Here is an 18,065-nt window from a genome sequence, read left to right on the forward strand (position 1 = left end):
ACTATGGTACGCCCACATCTTGAGTACTGTGTGCAGATGTGGTCTCCTCACCTCAGAAAAGATATATTGGCATTAGAAAAGGTTCAGAAAAGGGCGACTAAGATGATTAGGGGCTTGGAAAGGGTCCCATATGGGGAGAGGCTAGAGAGACTGGGACTTTTCAGTTTGGAAAAGAGGCGATTGAGGGGCGATATGATAGAGGTATATAAAATCATGAATGGTGTGGAGAAAGTGAATATAGAAAAATTATTTACCTTTTCCCATAATACAAGAACTAGGGGACACCAAATGAAATTGATGGGTAGTAGGTTCAAAACTAATAAAAGGAAATTTTTCTTCACACAGCGCACAGTCAACCTGTGGAACTCCTTGCCCGAGGAGGCTGTGAAGGCCAGGACTCTATTAGGGTTTAAAAAAGAGCTTGATAAATTTTTGCAGGTTAGGTCCATAAATGGCTATTAGCCAGGGATAAAGTATGGTGCCCTAGCCTTCATAACAAGGGCAGGAGATGGATGGCAGGAGATAAATCACTTGATCATTGTCTTCTGTTCTCCTTCTCTGGGGCACCTGGCATTGGCCACTGTCGGCAGATGGGATGCTGGGCTCGATGGACCTTTGGTCTGACCCAGTATGGCCATTCTTATGTTCTTATGTTCTTAAGAATACATAGAATGTCATAGAGAAATGGACATAAACATAGTAGCATTAACATGTGACTATTGTAACTGGTATAAGTACCTACTTGTATGTAGTCATGTGCTTGCATTTTATAAAGTAGGTCAATGCCATTTTTACCAACTTAGATCTTATGCAGCTGTTGCTTATAAAATGCTGTTGTGCCCCCCAGCCTGCTAGGTTATGATGTATCTTTTGTGTAAAGTAAGTGCTGAGTACCTGGCCTGTAAAGCTATAATTCTGCTGTAAATTAAGTATACAGTGCTAATATTTTTCTCTTTTATAAAAAAGGATAGTAGCTGTTTATAAGGGTTTATTTTTCATACAAAAAATCTTCAGTTACTTTTACATTAAAAACAGGATTTGTCTGAAGAAGCTATTCTGAAGATAATTTCAGGAGTGAATATACAAGAGTTCAGACCTTCAAACAAAGTAGGTTTAATATTTTAATAAACCCTAAGTTAAGCAAACACCTTTATCGTCATCTTGTTTTGTCTAGTATTGGGGGTAGCTGTGTTAATCTGTATCCCCCAAAACAACGAGAAGTCCTGTGGCACCTTCTAGACTAACGGATCTTTTGGAGTACAAGTGGGTCTTTCCCCACAAAAGCTTATGCTCCAAAAAGCCTGTTAGTCTAGAAGGTGCCACAGGACTTCTTGCTGGTAATTCTCCGCTTCTTGTTATGTGGAGGATCTCCTGATTAGAATATGATTTGTGTGGTATATATTCTTGTATTCTTTCCCCATGCTGTCTTTTTCAAGATCTTGTATTTAATATACCAACTAAGTTGAGCCAAAATAAAGTTAGCAATGGACTCTGTAGAATTGTTTTGTTTGTTTTTTAAATTGAACTGTAGAAGGGCAGAGCAAGTCCTTAAGCCTGAAGGCTTTTTTCTGTACCTGCATATCAAATTTTTTTAATTAATGTTTAATTACCATTACAGTAAATGCTCTAGGTTACATTATTTTACTACTAGACAAGAAAATGTGAACCTTTTTCTCATGGAGGAAGGCTTTACAATACATGGCTGCAGACTGTCTTGTGTAATTATTTATGGTTGCATCTTTGTAGAGAATAGAGTTTTAGTTGTGTCTATAAATGCTGTTCATGTGTAGTGCTGCTTTCTTACAGGTGATTTTATAGTTTGGCAGAAAGATCTCTTTAAATGTCAGGGCTTGGCTAGGCTTGAAATGCAGCAGCAGTATATTTGCATATGTGCCTCTGTAGCACTTCAGCATAGACACGGCCTAACCCAGTGGGAAGGGTTCCCCTGTCTGTACAGGTAACCCGTCTCACTGAGAGACAATAGCTAGGCCGGCAGAAGAAGTCTTCCATTGACCTAGCACTGGGGGCTAGGTTGGCTTAACTCTGCTGCTCAGGAGCGTGGATTTCTGCAGTTTTCTTAGAGTTACACTGAGGCTGCTTCTACACATGCTGCCTTCTGTTGGAGGTGCCATGGTAATGAGGCAGTTCAAAGCAGGCTAATGAGGCACTAACATGCATATTCCTCACCTGATTAGCATAATGGCGGTTGTGCAGATTTCAAAGTGCAGAATTCAAATTACAGATTGACCAGTGTAGATGGGGGTGGCTTCGAAATAAGTTCCCCACTTTGACATTCTCTTACTCCGATCTAGCTCTGTGGGAGAGAGGTAATGTTGAAGTGGGGGGCTTATTTTGAAGCTGCCCCCCGCTACACCGTCAGTCTGCAGTTTGAAGCCTGCACTTTGAAATTCGCGTGGCTGCCATTATGCTAATGAGATGCTGAATATGCACATTAACGCCCCATTAACCTGCTTCGAAATGCCTCATTATCATACCACCTTGGAGGTGGCACGTGTAGAAGCAGCCTTAGAGATATAGAACCAGCAGAATCTTTTGGGTGGGACAAAGCAATGTGCTGCCTTTATTGTGAATGCAGAATTCATTTACTGTCCCTAGCTACCAGAATTATGCACCATACGTACGCACGCTCGTACACACAGTTCTACAGATGGGATATAATTACCAGCCTCAGTTGCTCATGCTTTTCCATTGGCCAGGTAGTCTAAACAAGAGGAGGGGAGCCAGGTCATGTCAGGACACACAAATGCTTCAGGTTGCGGAAACTAATTCTTTTGGGTCCTTTGCGTCCTTCTTTTTGTATGTTTTAGTCCATAGACCTGTCCTGTCCCACTGCCCCAGGGCACTGGGTGACCATGAGTCATCAGTTAACAACATATGTGACTTTGATCTTCTTTTCTTGAGGGGCTTTTGTCTTTCTTTTTTGGTGTGTTCTTTTGCAGGGCTGACTCTTGTTGTTCTTCAGCCGTCAATATGGTGCTGGCCACTGGTCAGCCAGACAGGTTGGCTTTAGGGACCGATTCCTTTACACTTACACCTACATTCACACTTCTGTATAGACACAGGCCTGACTTTAAACAGACTTAAGGTAGTACAAGTCAAGCCTCTCTCTAGTCTGGCATGTTGGGACCTGACCAGTGCCAAATGAGAGAATTTGGCGAACCACAGGAGGTCAATACTGTCTAGCACATTACCAACACTTCCGCTGCTTACTGGGTTCTTGGAAGATGTTTAGGGGTAAATTTTAGCTAAAAAACAGCAAAGACCACTGAGAGTCAGGACTGGTGGCTATAAACAAACTTTATGGGACCATGGGAAACTTGGCTACATCCTTGATAAGTGGTTGCCTGCCTAATTAAATCATGACCGACTACAGATCTTGCTGGACAAGGGAGCGCAGGACTAGAGAGGTTCAGCCTGTAGTACAAAGTTTTCCGTACAAAGTGTAAAAATAAGCTGTAAAAACTTGCAGTAACAGACTCTTCAAAGGTGATTCTTAATAGGTTCCTAAAATATTAATCCAAATCCCATTCAGAAGAATTAGGCTGCAATTCATGAGATTACATTAAGGTCGTAATGGTAGATATAACTCATTACAAAGGGCAATTTTATCCTTCAGCCCCACGTGAGACATTGAAAACAGCTCAGGTTTTTGGTGTAATGTGGTGGTGATGCCAGGCAATGCTACATTTTAATCTCTTGGGGCAAACCTGGCTCTTGGCCTATTGGTAATATCATGCTACCTATTCAGTGGCTGCATATATTCACAGGTTGTGCAGACAGATGAAACTGCAAGGAAACCAGACCATATTCCAGTAAGCAGTGAGGATGAGAGGAATGCCATTTTCCACCTGGAAAAAGCGATATTAGCGAATGAAGCTCTGAAAAGTGAGTACCTTCTCTTGTGAAGTGTTATACTCTGTGATGGCTGTGGCTAGACTGGCCCCCAGTTTGGGAGGGGGCATGGTGATTAGGGTGTCGGGAGATTACTAATGAAGTGCTGCTGTGCATATGCAGCACTTCATTAGGCTAAATCTCCCACATGGCAACTTTGAAGTGTGAAACTTTGAAGTGTCACAGGCACTTGAAGTACCTGCGGCTGACCTGTGGCTACACGCAAGCCGGCACTTCGAAGTTTCACACTTTGAAGTTGCCGCGGGGGAGATGTAGCCTGGTGAAGTGCTGCATATGCACCGTAGCACTTCCTTAGTAATCTCCCAACACCCTAATTACCGTGCCCCCTTCGAAGTTGGGGGCTAGTCTAGACACAGCCGATGAGTTTTAGCAGCTGCCATAGGGCCAGCTGTGTGCAGTTCAAGGCTTTCTTTGGAAAAATAGTTTAGTGCCCCATCAGCTTTTGGTGCAGGCGTTCAGGCTTTTTTGTATAACTCCTAAAAAAAGTAAATGTTTGCGTTCAGAGGTAATAGCTATCTATTATCGGCTCTTTAAAAGGATAACTAACACAGTACGGCTTCCAAGGGCTTTCTAAGAAATAAACATCAAAGTTCTTGCAGCTTTGCCATTAGGACTGTGAACATATCCTGTACAGTATTGGTTCTCAACCAGGGAGTCACAAATAGGTGTTCAAGCATAGTGATCACCCTGCCCTTTCCTTGTTGCTATGCATATGGGGGTCCTGGCTCGATCCAGAACCGGAAGTTGTCCTGGTATGGAGAAAAGGGCAAATCACTGCCGTAAATTACTTGTTAAAGGGCACTTGATTTTGTATTTCCACAAAGGGGATCCATACAGTACAGGGTGGGGAGAAAAAAACCATTGCCTGGTTGGAGGAAAATGCTCACAAAACAGTTCATCTCTGGTTCCTGGCACTGCCAAGGAAATGAAGTGTTTGGAATCTCCATTAACGGTGAAAGAAAGTAAATAACCTAAGTGCAATAAGCTCAGTCATCAAATATGACAGCTGCTTCTCTCTGCAGCACAGATAACCCAGTGCTAGGACCCGGTACTCCATAATCTTTATAAAGCACATAATTGAAATGGTATTAATAAAACAGAGCCAGATCATCAGTAGTTTATTTTAGGATTCATTCCTTTTACTGGTGAACATCTGATTTGATTTGATTTGATTTATTTACTTATTTATTTTCATGACCAGATGATTTGCAGATGAAGGTGCTCTGCTTTGAAAAAGACGACGATGCGAATGGACATATAGACTTCATAACAGCAGCATCTAATCTGCGAGCCAAGATGTACAACATTGAACCAGCAGATCGGCTCAAAACCAAGCGTATTGCTGGAAAGATTATTCCTGCCATTGCAACTGCTACTGCTGCAGTGTCTGGCTTGGTGAGTGAGTTTACATATTGGAAATCTTTATTCTGCACGGCCCCCTCTGATCTGCAGGAAGCACATACCTTCTTTTTCTGTCTTGTCTTCATTGTTTGAATATTAATGCTAATGCATCCCTGCTGCAAGACTTTTGGTAAAACTTATCCTAATGTAGATGTGACCTCACAGTGGCCTCTTGCTTTTGTGATCTTGCAGCCTATGCTGTATGGCATTGTGGAAAGATTGGGCAGGAGAGCGTTAATTACTGGTATAATAGTTTTGTTTTTAAACCAGCAGAAAACTTGGAAAAATAAGAAGCAGTTCTTTCTGTGGTAAATAGCTTAGGTCAGGATATGTGTGCGAAAACTCACAGTTTTGACTCTGGTGCAGTATTTGGTGTTAGAAATATGAGAATCCAGTAGCATAGTTTATAAATCAGTTTGTCATGCTTTTAATGCTAGCTTGGCAATTAGAAGGAGAGCATAATGTGGAAACTCTAAGTATATCTATTGCTATTGCAAAAGATCTGTTTAACTACAGTAAATTTTCATATCTGGCAGCCAGGAGGCTAGATTCCCAGCTCTTTGTTACTGAAGTTCACTCTTAAGACAGCCTTCTTGAAGATATTTTACCAAGCTTGGGCTTTTTTGCCACTAACAAATTGTCCTTTGACATAATTTTAAGATAGTCTGGGTAATAGAGAGGTATAACTAGCAATGCATAACACTAAAGATAAACAAGATTAGGTATTAAGAAACAAAAACGTGTTCAGAGTACTTTATTTACCAACAACTGTAGTATTGCATGCTGTAAACATATACTGTATTTGCCATATTTATTTATATTTACTTTCATTATTGTGTACACATGGAAAATGTAACTCAAATTTACCTGTGGTTAAAATGCTGGTTATTTGAGAGCTCTCGATGATCGAATGCCGGATATGAAAATGTTTACTGTAGTATTAAAATAGGATAAACCTGTACTAGTGTTAATGCCAGAGTGGGAGTTAGCAAGCAGGTGTCAGCTACCAGACTTGAGAGGTAAAATGTCATTTTGCAACCCCTCCACCATGCACATTTTTTTTTTTAAATGCACTCCTCACTTTTTACTTCTGTACTGATTACGATGGCTATGTGCTGTCAAGGAAACGTGCTGTTGCATGGTTTTAATTACTTAAAATTATATGCATGCCCATACTTTTTCCATTGTGAAGTGGTCGTGTATTTTTAATAGTGAAGAAATAGTTAATAGTCCAGGAGAAATAAAGGCCTGGACTGTGTCTTGGTGATCTGTGTATAGATCTCTGAATCTTCACAGCAAAAGTGGAGCTCTCTCCCTTTCACACTGAGGCACAGGCACACTCTGCAACACTGTCCTGTAACCACTTCCGCTGAATGGAACCATTTCAGAAGAAGGTGGGAGCCAGCCCTTACTCATGATTGCTGCATATCTTAGTTACAGTCTGAAGAAAGTAGCAGAGTAAAAACACGTTCTTGTGTCTAAATGGTAATTAATTTTGAATATAAAACAATAAATATCTTACCAGCAAAGGGGAAAAGAAAAAAAACACCTGAAGACAATGTTGGGATTTTTATAGAAAACATCAGTGTCAAACTGAAAATTCAACAGTAATGTCATTGGTGTCAAGGTTTAGCTGTTTATACCCCATTCCAGTTTTGCCTGGGAATTTCCTTGTTTTCCAAAAGTGAAGCCAAAATTTCAGTGACAGGGGTAGCTTCCATGCTATGCAGTGATTGAAGAAATTGCAGTTTCCCCTGGGCTTGCTGCTCTCCATAGCAGAGGTGCTGCAAACATTGGGTAGTGGAGTTCAGAACTCTTTGGGCTCATCTGACCAAGGGATGCAACCTGGTATGTTGTTAATACTGATTTAATTTGCATTGCACCTAGATACCATGATGTTGGGCATAAATATATGAATGCCCCTGATAGCTCAAGTTCCTCAAGGGATCAGTAACACAGCCCCCTCTTGTACTCTATCCTGTCCACACTCACCCTCCCTCCCACAAGGCCACCCCAACAGTCAAAGCTCGGTCCTTGCCAAAATCAGAATAAAACAAGATGTTTGGTCATTGGCTAAGCAAAATATTTAAAATGGTCAAGATGTGAGATCATCTCTTTATTTTGTTCTGAACTCATCTGTCTCCCAAATTCCACGTCTGGTTTGTTCCGAGTCTTTACAGACTATTCTAGCCCAGTGTGAGACTATAACACATCTGGATGTAGAACTGGGGATATTATGAAGGTGTTTGAAATGGAGTGCATTGGAAGGTTAGCATCAACCTTCATTGTGGCCTGTTGTGCTGACACTGTCTCCTTTCGCTGACACGGCTTCTGGTGTTCCCCTTAATATTAGTGCAAGAGCATATGAAGTGTCCTCCACATACAAATCTTAGTCTGCCATGTGTGTTTATTTGAATTGGCATGCTGCTGAGTATATCCAATGTTATGTACCAGCTTTATCCCAAGAAATCCCATAATTTGTAATATTAGGTAATTCTCTTGGCATTTATCCTAGGTTGCCCTGGAATTGATCAAGGTTGTGGGTGAACATCCATTTGAAGCCTATAAGAACTGTTTTTTAAATCTAGCCATTCCAATCATAGTGTTCACAGAAGCTGCTGAAGTAAGAAAAACAGAAATACGGTAAGGAGCACAATGATGGAAATAGCGTTTTCTAGGAACTTGTGTTTGGTATTTGAGGGCAGTTACATCAGGAGCTGGAGACACGAGCTAGTGTGTGTGGGAGTTGGAGGGAATCCATATGACTTGGCTAAGTTTGTCTTTTCGTCTTCATACGATGATATGAAGAAACCACAGTTGTGTTTTAATTAACCCTGCTAATTTTGTACAGATGTACAAAGCTTAGCTGCCTACTCTGGCAGAACATAATGATCAGATAGAGAGTTCCTACCTGATCCCTATGCACTGCACCACGCATTACTAGTATTCTTAGACCTGGTGAAGCTGTTCTCAAATATACAGTACAAGGGTTTGGAAAACCAACCTCAACGTTCTGACCTATGCAAACTGGAGACCAGATTTTCAAAGTGTTCAGCGTTGTTCTCAGTTGGAGCTGCTGATTACTGAACACATTTGAACTTCTGCCCCTACTTACTGCCTTTTTAACTATTATATCAGTTAATAAATGTATTTATCAAACATTATTCACTCTGCAGAGTTTTTGGTTGCAATTATACATAGCTGTGCAGGATAACAATATAAGTTTGCCAGTATCTGTCTTCACCTTATTTGTTTTATGGTAGTATCTAGAGGCCTAATCTGGGTTCAGGACTTCATTGCACTGAGTAATGTGTACATACACACTGAGAGATGGTCTCCGCCTCAGAGAGCATAGCCTAAATAGACAAGACTGACAAAGGGGAGGGAGGAAATAGAGGCAGAGAGAGGAGGAAAGTTCAGTAGCAGGTTAATAGCAGAGCTATTGATAATGATAGATATAAGGACTTTTTCTGAAAAAAAGGACTTTGAGCCCATGCGTCCAGAGTGGAAGGTCAAATGAATGCTTATCACTCTGTTCTTTCTCAAACAGCAATGGAATATCATTTACAATCTGGGACCGGTGGACTATTTATGGGAAAGAAGATTTCACTCTGTTGGACTTCATAAATGCTGTCAGAGTAAGACTTCACTTCCTGTAATTGTTTAGTAGAGGATGTGGGAAAAATAGCTGCTTTTTTTTTTCCCCCAGCCCCAGGTCAAGCAGTTACTTATGCCGAAATAATTCTTAGGAATAAGTCCATGGCTGTGTGCCCCCTGATCAGATGAGCCCAAAAGTTCTCTGAAATTGTCCTGGCTGTGCATTGAATGTATACAAGACTTAATAAAATCAGTTTCAATAAACCATTGGCCAATTTTGTATTCCATGCATGGATATGTTTCTGTTAACAGAAGACTCATTGTCTGTAACCAAACTTGTGACGTGTTGAACATCATTCCTGGCAGAGCTTTGAAAGTAAAACAAGTCCCCATGGTATAGACTAGATCAGCCCTGCTGGCTCTTGGTGTTTCTTTTTAGATAGGTTCCATGATTCAGAATGAATTGCCTGCCTGTATGGGGCAGTCTGCTAAAATGTTTGCATTTATGTATTGTAGGAGAAGTATGGCATAGAGCCAACAATGGTTGTACAAGGAGTCAAAATGCTGTATGTTCCTGTGATGCCCGGTCACATCAAGAGATTAAAGCTAACGTAAGTATTAATAGGGTGGTAAAAACAAATAGCGGATCAAGGGATGCAACCTGGTATGTTGTTCATACTGATTTAATTTGCATGGCACCTAGATACCATGGTGATGGGCATAAATATATGAAAGCCCCTGATAGCTCCAGTCCCTCAAGGGATTCTTGAGCAGCAGCTTGGAGTTCTGTCCAGACGCTCACCATACACTATGCTCTAATTCAAGCCACAGGTGTGGATGCAACTCTAGGGATGGCAGTATTACAGGAATCTGCTGACAGCTTCCTTACCCCCTTCTCCACTCTGCACACTGCTTGCCAGTTATCTGTGTGATAGGGACCATCATTCAGAGAAGACATGGAGGTTACTTACTATAACTGGAGGTTCTTTGAGATGGGTCATCCATGTCTGTATTCCATTACCTCCCCTTCTTCCCCTCTGCTTCAGACCCTGTTGAATTGCCCTAAGAGGAGGAACTGAAGAGGTCTCAACCTGCACTGTCTCTCATACACTTGGTTGGGAGCACAAGGGAAGCTACTGCACATGTGCTTGTCAAGGGATACTGCTCTGGAAAAATCTCTGGATTTGGTCACATGGCATGCATGTCTGCCCACAGGTGGACTTCAGATAGGGTCTATGCATGCTGAAGACTCTCCAGTTACAGTAAATAACCTCTGGTTACAGAATGCTGAGGGCTGGGGGCACAGTGCTTTTGTTCATTGTGTAGCTGGCTGTGAGCTGGCATTTCCACAGTGAAAACGGAGTCCTGCATAAGTCCGATTACATTTGATTCACTCTACAAAGTTGTTGTCTTTGATCTCTTAAAGCTCACTTTTTAGCTGTACTGGTGACTGTAGTGCATTTTGAATGACCTGGTGTGAAAAGGGTGGGTAAAGTAATGCCTCAGAGGTTCATCACACCCCTTTTACGGTGCCTCTTGTTTTCCCAGAGGTGGGACACAGCTTATTGAGCCAGTCTCATCATTGGCCCAGTCAGAAACGGGGGAACCTCCCTCTTGAGCATCGGGTCTCCTCCTGCCCCTTTGGGCTGTGTGTGGCTGCCTGGGGGAAACCGGTCCCCTCCCAGTTGTTCCAGGTTCTGTCCCAGGAACCCTATGTTCAGCTACTGGAAGGGCTGTCTCCCTTGGCCCTAGGTGTAGCAGCTTTCTCCCTGGACCACTCCCCCAGGCGGTTCCCTGAGTACCTTCTCCAGGTCAGTGCTGCAGTAGCTTTCCCACTTGCACTCTGTTTAAATGCTCTCTCTTCTTCCAGGTCCATCCCCTTTTCTCCTTCCCCCTGCTTTCCTGAAGGGAAAACTTTTGAAGTTCCACAGGCCATAATTGGCTGCAGGTGTTTTGATTAGCTGTAGATGCTGGATTAGCCTGCTGCTGCAGGCTGATCCTTGATGAGTCTCAGTCCCTGGGAAACATAAAGGCACAGACCTAACTGTGCACATATTTGCCATCCACAAGGCTACCATCGTCTGCTGTGAGCTGTGTTCTTTCTCACTTGTAAATCCTAATTTGTGTGTTTCCAAGGCATGGCACATTTTTATTTTTCCTTTAACAATAATTGCAAGCGCCCCGTGGCTCAAATTCGGCAGTGCTGGGTTTTGTGTAATGTTGTTGCCTTAGGAATGATGACCTGCTGCATGACTTTGTCATTCTGTCTTATGAAACCTCCTTTTAAGGATGGCTGGGTGACTCCACTGAATTTACTGGCCACCTCCTGGGGAAGGATGACATTTGCTGGTCAGGGCCAACGTTCCTAACGAAGGCCGCCAAACTCATGGATTCTGACTGCAGAGCACCGATGTCCTATGCTAACGCAATCAAAATAGCTGGTAAATTTGTAAGCTAACCACATTAATTGGCTCTAGCAGTTCAGAATGGTGCCACAAATCTTTGCAAAGGAGTGGTGCTGCTCCTCCAGGGCAGTACTTCAGTTACAAGGCCAAGTACTATCTACTGCAATCAGCCTTACTAGCACTGCAGCTAGCATTCAGCAAGGGCTCAGTTATGGCTCTTTCCCACAACTACTGCTCCGTTCCGCAGTCCGTGGCGAGAGAAGGCCCAAACAGTCCCCTTGTGAGGGGACCTGTAATTTCCTGCATGCAGAGCTCCATGGGTCTCTCTCCAGTGGTCCATGGGAAAAGCCATTGTTGGACAGGAGGGGTTCTGGAAATGTGACCATTGGATGTGTTCGTACACAATACAAATCCTTTGGTCAAAACCCCAAGCTGGCGTACAGAGGCCCATGGCCATTACTGCTGCCCATATGAAGGGGGACAACAGACCATGCATGGATCTGTCTACCACGTTGGTAGATGACGGACAACAGAATTGTTAACCTCCAGTCTTCCAGACTTTTCTTTGCTTTTTGTCACAAGTAGCTTGATAGCTCTGAGGTTGACTGCTCTGACTAGCAAAATCTGAAGTACCCTAACTGAAATGTGGCCTTCCACGACCGAGAGAGCAGCTTTGGCACATTGCGTTAACAGAAGGCTCATTCTCTCTAGCCAAACTCGTGACGTGTTGAACATCGTTCCTGGTAGAGCTTTGGAAGTAAAACAAGTCCCCATAGTATAGACTAGCTCAGCCCTGCTGGCTCTTGGCTTCCTTTCCTGATCTTATAAAACTCATCTTCCTTTCTCTGCAGGATGCAAAAGCTTGTGAAGCCATCAGCTGATAAAAAGTATGTGGATCTCACAGTGTCATTTGCTCCAGAAACAGATGGAGATGAAGACTTGCCAGGGCCACCAGTAAGATACTACTTCGCCCATGAAGACAATTGATGGTAATGCTACTCAAGTGGCTCCAGGACCATTTACTTGGAAGGGAGTGGGCTAATTTCGGCTTAGAACAAGTAATATATTTATTTGGCGAAGCCTTAAAACAAGAACAGTCCAAGCCAGTGAACTGAAGAGGTCTGTCAAACTGGATTTAGTGCTCACCTGTCTCTATTCTCTGCATATGTCTGTCTGCACATAAAGAGGGTTGGAAGTTTGCTGAAACAGAGTGTCGTATAATCCATGCCACACAGAACAGATTTATATTGATTTATGGGACCGGGGAGGAAATGACAAACGTAACCTCTGATTTCAATATGCAAGACTAACATTAAATGAGGGGGGAGAAGCAGGATCTAGGGAAATTTATCATTTGATAACATGATGGTCAGTAATGTTTTATGCAGTTTCTCATGACGACTTTTTAAAATTGGGGTGCCAACCACCTAATCTGAGCACTAGGCCAAATTCATCTGAAGTGTTATTCCACCAAGTAAGCAAATGAATTCACCCCATTGTCAGTGTCCTCTTCTGAGCCATTGCTAATTCTGTATGTGGGAGCAGCTTTTTACATCTGTCTTGATTTGGAACCCCTGGGGTGGATTCTCAGCTGGTAGAATTTGTCTTTGCTCCATAGAAGTCAGCCAAGTTTTGACAGTTGAGTTCCACTCCACGATCACTCTGAGAAAGCTGAACTCTGTTGGAGAGCTGTGCCCTTGTTCTCCCACTCAAGCTCTTGTGCTTGATAAAGAAGCAAACAAAGTTGTGGCTAAAAATTTCTGCCCCCACTTTAAGAGCACAGTTGCAGATTGTTTCTTTTTGAACAGGGAGAGTCAAGAAAGTATTCTGTGTACACCACACCAAACATGTTGTGCCTTTTATCTCTTGTTTGGTGCCAGGACTCTAGAAGGAAGCTTTATGGAGCATGTCTGTCTCTACATCACAAGTCTGAGTTACCCAGAAAATATGAGTTTATATTGGCCTCAATTTATACTTTAGGGTATCTGGAGTCTTAATAGATCCGTTTAATTGAATGGAAATAAGTAAATCATTTTGGCTGTGGCAATTCATAGAAAATGCTCATGCAAGATGGCAGCATCAGTGGTAGAAATCTTCAGCAGTTAAGCACTGGACCCGTGAATGTGTGTGAATGGCTTTCCTGAGTACAGAAAAACTAAAGCAAATGAAATAGGAACAAAAGTCTAATCTGCTAACATCACTCTGAGCATTATTATTTTTGCTTTGGAAATACAGTGAATGCAGACTGTCTCCTGTGTATGAGTCAAAGCTTACTTACCCCTATAAAATCAGTGATGTCAATATTAGCTTTAGTTGATTACCATTTCAGAATATCCTGGAGCCTAAAATACGGAATAATTGTGTGTGTTCTCATTCCCTCTTTCCTCCCAGTTTGCTTATTCAAGAACAAAATATTAGGATGGTTGGGCATGTGGACACCAAATATGCATTGAATTTACAAGCTGGAATCCACAAAAATTATTCCAGTATTTCGGAATAAGTCTTAAATGTAATACCTCTTTTGTAAGGTGTATATATTTTTACTCTCAACATAGTTAATAGATATTTTATAGTTTGGCTTTGAAACCTAGTTTGTTTATTTAATTTCCTTTTTTTACAACTTCTTTGAAACAAAAACAAACATTCTGTACAACAGGCAAAAAAGTGGCATTTGTTGAGACAGCAAAAGTGCACAGTAATTAACATAAGGCAAAAGTCAAGACTTTTTGAGAGAAAAAAAATCTGTTTCTGAGTTCTGACTGAAATATTTGTTTCCCTGGAAATAGCAGAGTGTGCAAATTCAAAATGAAGTCTGGGATATGGTTTTATTTTTTATTTAAATGTTGAGGGCAAACATAAGACACCATGAACGTGGAATGTCAGGGGCTGAGAAACAATAAAATGTAATTTGAATAACTAATCTCTTTGTTCATTTACTCATCATGAAAGCAGAGTTGGGTTTGTTACGCTGGATGTGGTTATCACATAGAACACTTGGAAAATAAGGACACTATCACAGTCTGTCAGGAGGGGTGTTTTCCTGACTTACTTCAGATGGCTGCTTCAGGGTGGAAAGTCAGGACTCAAATGTGACATGCTGCCTGGCCTTTGTTAACAGGTTCTTATTTCCTGACTGTAGTTACATGGAGCATTGGCACTGGGAAACAGTTTGCTCCATCACTGAATATTCATGAACTTCTTTGGGAACTATGTGACAGAAATACGGGTGGCCTTACCAGCCAGGAGGAATTGCTCCTCATCTTTTTTCACATTAAAAATAACCTGGACTTCTGACAAAGCGGATGAGCATATTTTTAAGTGATGTCTCGAGGGACTTCATTGCTGCTGGGTGTGTACTGATTCATCTCAGCAGTATATTAACTAGTAACACGAATGACAACATGAACTGTGCTGCTGCTAATTACTTCAGCACTCTGCACGTTGATAGTAACTGACACAAAGGTAGTGAAGGAGACAAAAAATTCCTGACTACTTCGATTCACAGCACTGTGAAAATTGCACTTCTGGGTATTGCAACCTACAGCTGAGTGATGCTGCGTAGACAGATTGTTCAGCAGAATGGTCCTCCTGTGTATGTGCTGAAATAATTATCTTAAATGGGAAGCTGCTCTCTAATACTTTGGAAGATCACTGTTCAGCAAACAGGATGCAGCAGTGTACAGTGTGAAAAGTGGCGTGCTTATTTTCCCTTATTCCTCCATTGGAATAAGACTGAGGAGATAGTGGGGAAGGCACCTACGAGAGATGATTCGTTCTGCCATGTTGAGGGCATACATCCACCTCTGTTCACTCAATATGCAGCCTAGGGCTCCTTCTGAGCTGCTGTAAGAGGTTCACAGTGTTGTCCAGGGCTCTCTAAGCTATGTCTGGCTTGCTGGTTGTGGCCATCCTTTGCAGAGTTAGGCACTGTCTACAGAACCATGGTCACCTCAGGATTTTGCTCTACAGCCCACAGTCCCTTGAATCAGTTTGCAACCTGAAGCTGGTGCAAAGTGTACCAGCTTCATCTTATGTGGGGAAAGTTCACTGATTACCTTCTGGTTTCTGAGTGGAGCTTATGGTGTTTGGTTCTGAGCTAGAAGACTCTTAAGTGCCCTGGAAACTTCCTACATGAGGGACTGCTTTTCTCCGCAACACAGTACTGCATAGTTGCTATTTGCTGCCCAAGCTGGTCCTACTCACTTACTCTAAGTGGGGCTGTGTACTGGTGGGAGCAGATCCTTTGGGAGGGCCTCTGAACCTCAAAATTCACTTTCTTCTTCCTTGGGCCACAGAAGCCCAATGCTAGACTTTATGGGGTTCTCTGAAGATCCTGTCTTTTGGCAGGGTATGGGGAGGGAAGGTGCTGTGATTAAGAGCTAGGGTTGAAATGGGTTTTCCCCCATTTCCTGCTTTTGAGGCGGCTGCTGAGACAAATGTGCTTAGTGCTGTGGAGATGGACTTTGTTTTGTACAAAGGGGAAGCCTTAGGAACTAGATAGCCAGTGTATTTTGCCATAATTTATTCCACCAGCCTCTGAGCTTTGTTGATACAAGGGGAGGCTGTGCTATTAAACTTAGGAACCCACCGGGATTTCTGGGGCTAGAATGAGCCTTTTCCCCTAAGAAAAGTCCATTCTGCTCCCATATTCTCCACTTCAGAGGCGTTGGTGTGTACGTCGTCTTTCAGCTGCATGTCTCTTCTTTACTCTTTCTTTCAGCTCTTTGCCAACATCTTCTGAAAGAATGGGAAAACACTTGTTAATGCTGGAGAACAAAAGCATGTCATGCGAGAGCCCTGCAGCTCCCCAGCAGGGCTTGTGCTCTTCGTTGTCCTGGCAACATGGTTTCTCAGCTCTTTCACTCTGCTTATTTGCCTTATGCCTATTGCAGGTAGAATCTGCTGCCTCCACTGAACCAGGCACGGTACATGTACGTACCCATTCGTTTCAGCTTCTGTAATAATTTGCCGTAAACACTCCATTCCTTATGTGCTGGGCTAGCCCCAGCTCCTGTCTCCATTCAAGATAACAGGAGAAATGTCCTGACGTGTCAAAAGGCCTCAGTTGTGATTGGGGTCCAAATGTACCAGGTACTACACAAACAGAGCTCCGGCCGTGAACTCATATTTAAAGGCATAAAGAGGCTTATGATAGAGCATACAAGCAACGGTAGTGAAGAGGCACAGTTTTGTCAATTACAGTGTTTGTCTTTTTTAATGGGCTAGAGAAAGAGAACCAGGGAAGCAGAGGAGTTGCAGCTGGTCACCTGCCTGCTGTGATGAGAACTGTGGCTTTTGGAAGCCACCTAGCAAAGGAGAAGTTTGAAGAGGACATGTGGTTAGCGCCTGCCCAGATTTGTCCATGAGTGTGGGCCAGAAAACATGAAGACATTGAAGCTGAGTTGTGGACGCTAACGGCCAGTGGAGCAAAGACCAGAGCTGGATATTGTGAGTGGTTACCAGAGCAGCTAGGAAGGGTAGGACTCAGTAAGAAGGGCTTACGAGAAGCTTACATTCTTCTGAGGCAGTAAAGTGGGTCTTTGCCCATGAAAGCTTATGCTCCAAAATATCTGGTAGTCTATAAGGTGCCACAGGACTTCTCATTGCTTTTGTTGGAAGTAGCTGGCCAAAGGCTAGGTAAAGCTACTCTAAGATGCCATTTGTGCTAGTGCAAATCATGGCGTTGCCTAAACAAGGGGTTTGTCCAAGGGCCACTCAGGAACAGCAGCTGCAATTGGCAGAGCTGAAAATAAGTTTCATCAGCAGCAGTTTTCATGTCACCTGGGGATGATCATGTCTAGGGACTGCGATATGCTGGACATTGACCATGCAGTCCTTGGCCTTGCTGCTGAGCCTGCCAGCAAGTGTCAGTGTCAGCTGTGGTCTCTATTGCCACAGAAATGGACAGACCACACCAATGCATATAACACAGGCTGCTGAAGAGGTCAGTGGCTACAGTCATCATCTGGGTTGAACCAGTAAATTGGAGGCAAAAGCCTCTCTCTTCCCTTCCTAATCCCCAGTATCCTCTCCCTGGATGCTTTGTTCATGGACAGTATCTACTTGCACATCCGTCTAAAATTAAACCCAGGCTGCCAGTAGAACCTCAGCAATGCATTGGTCGAAGTGTGGGGTAAATTTAATGGAGTAAATCGAGCCTGCTGGAATGCAGCTACTGCACGTGCTGAGAAGCCCTCACCCAGGGGAACAGCAGAGCTGCTTAGCAGCACTCCTAACATCTGTCCTAGGCTGTGCCCCACAGCACATGACTCTTCCCTCCCCCCAAAACTCTCCTTCGTTCACCTTCAAACCTAATGTTCAAAGCAGCAGAAGGCCCCAAAGCTGCCTGTTCTCACCATGCACATGTCGGGCGACAGGATGCTCCAGGTGTGGTGCTGTTACATTCTCAGGCACTGGGTCTGCGAGAGTCTTCCTGCTGGGCGGTGAGACCATGGCCATGGGCCTCTCTCTTGGAGCTTGCGCTGATGGAAGCGCAGCTGCAGGAAAGGGTCAGAAGATGTAGTGCTCCCCTGCGTGGGGAAGCAGTCTCTTTCCTGAAGAACCTACCCTCGTTTACTAGGAGTAAAGGTGCATGTGCACAGCAAAGATAAACCAGTTGCCTGGTGGCAGATGGCTGCTGGCCTGTTTCGTTGCTGTATATTCTTGTGGGCTTGGACGGGGGCTCATGCTCTGGGACCCGCTCACCTCCCCTGAACTAATAGGTGGCTT

General features: G+C 43.2%; 2 protein-coding genes across 4 annotated transcripts in view; one reads left to right on the forward strand and one right to left on the reverse strand.

Moving 5' to 3' along the window:
* UBA6 (ubiquitin like modifier activating enzyme 6) overlaps positions 1–14,246 on the forward strand; it is a 65,792-nt gene extending 51,546 nt beyond the window's left edge. For all 3 annotated transcript variants that reach the window (XM_074993892.1, XM_074993893.1, XM_074993894.1), the window contains 7 exons: positions 1,036–1,107; positions 3,789–3,906; positions 5,135–5,328; positions 7,850–7,977; positions 8,885–8,972; positions 9,448–9,542; positions 12,188–14,246. In XM_074993892.1, the coding sequence (XP_074849993.1) occupies positions 1,036–1,107; positions 3,789–3,906; positions 5,135–5,328; positions 7,850–7,977; positions 8,885–8,972; positions 9,448–9,542; positions 12,188–12,323 (831 nt within the window). In that variant the 3' untranslated portion in view covers positions 12,324–14,246. The remainder of the gene's footprint in view (positions 1–1,035; positions 1,108–3,788; positions 3,907–5,134; positions 5,329–7,849; positions 7,978–8,884; positions 8,973–9,447; positions 9,543–12,187) is intronic.
* A 1,747-nt stretch (positions 14,247–15,993) lies between these two features.
* STAP1 (signal transducing adaptor family member 1) overlaps positions 15,994–18,065 on the reverse strand; it is a 37,246-nt gene continuing 35,174 nt past the window's right edge. Inside the window, exons 9-10 of the mRNA XM_074992063.1 lie at positions 17,693–17,833; positions 15,994–16,073 (exon numbers count right to left, since the gene is read on the reverse strand). Of these exons, the coding sequence (XP_074848164.1) occupies positions 15,994–16,073; positions 17,693–17,833 (221 nt within the window). The remainder of the gene's footprint in view (positions 16,074–17,692; positions 17,834–18,065) is intronic.

Source organism: Carettochelys insculpta, chromosome 4 (assembly GCF_033958435.1).
Source record: "Carettochelys insculpta isolate YL-2023 chromosome 4, ASM3395843v1, whole genome shotgun sequence".
NCBI classification, from domain to species: domain Eukaryota; kingdom Metazoa; phylum Chordata; order Testudines; family Carettochelyidae; genus Carettochelys; species Carettochelys insculpta.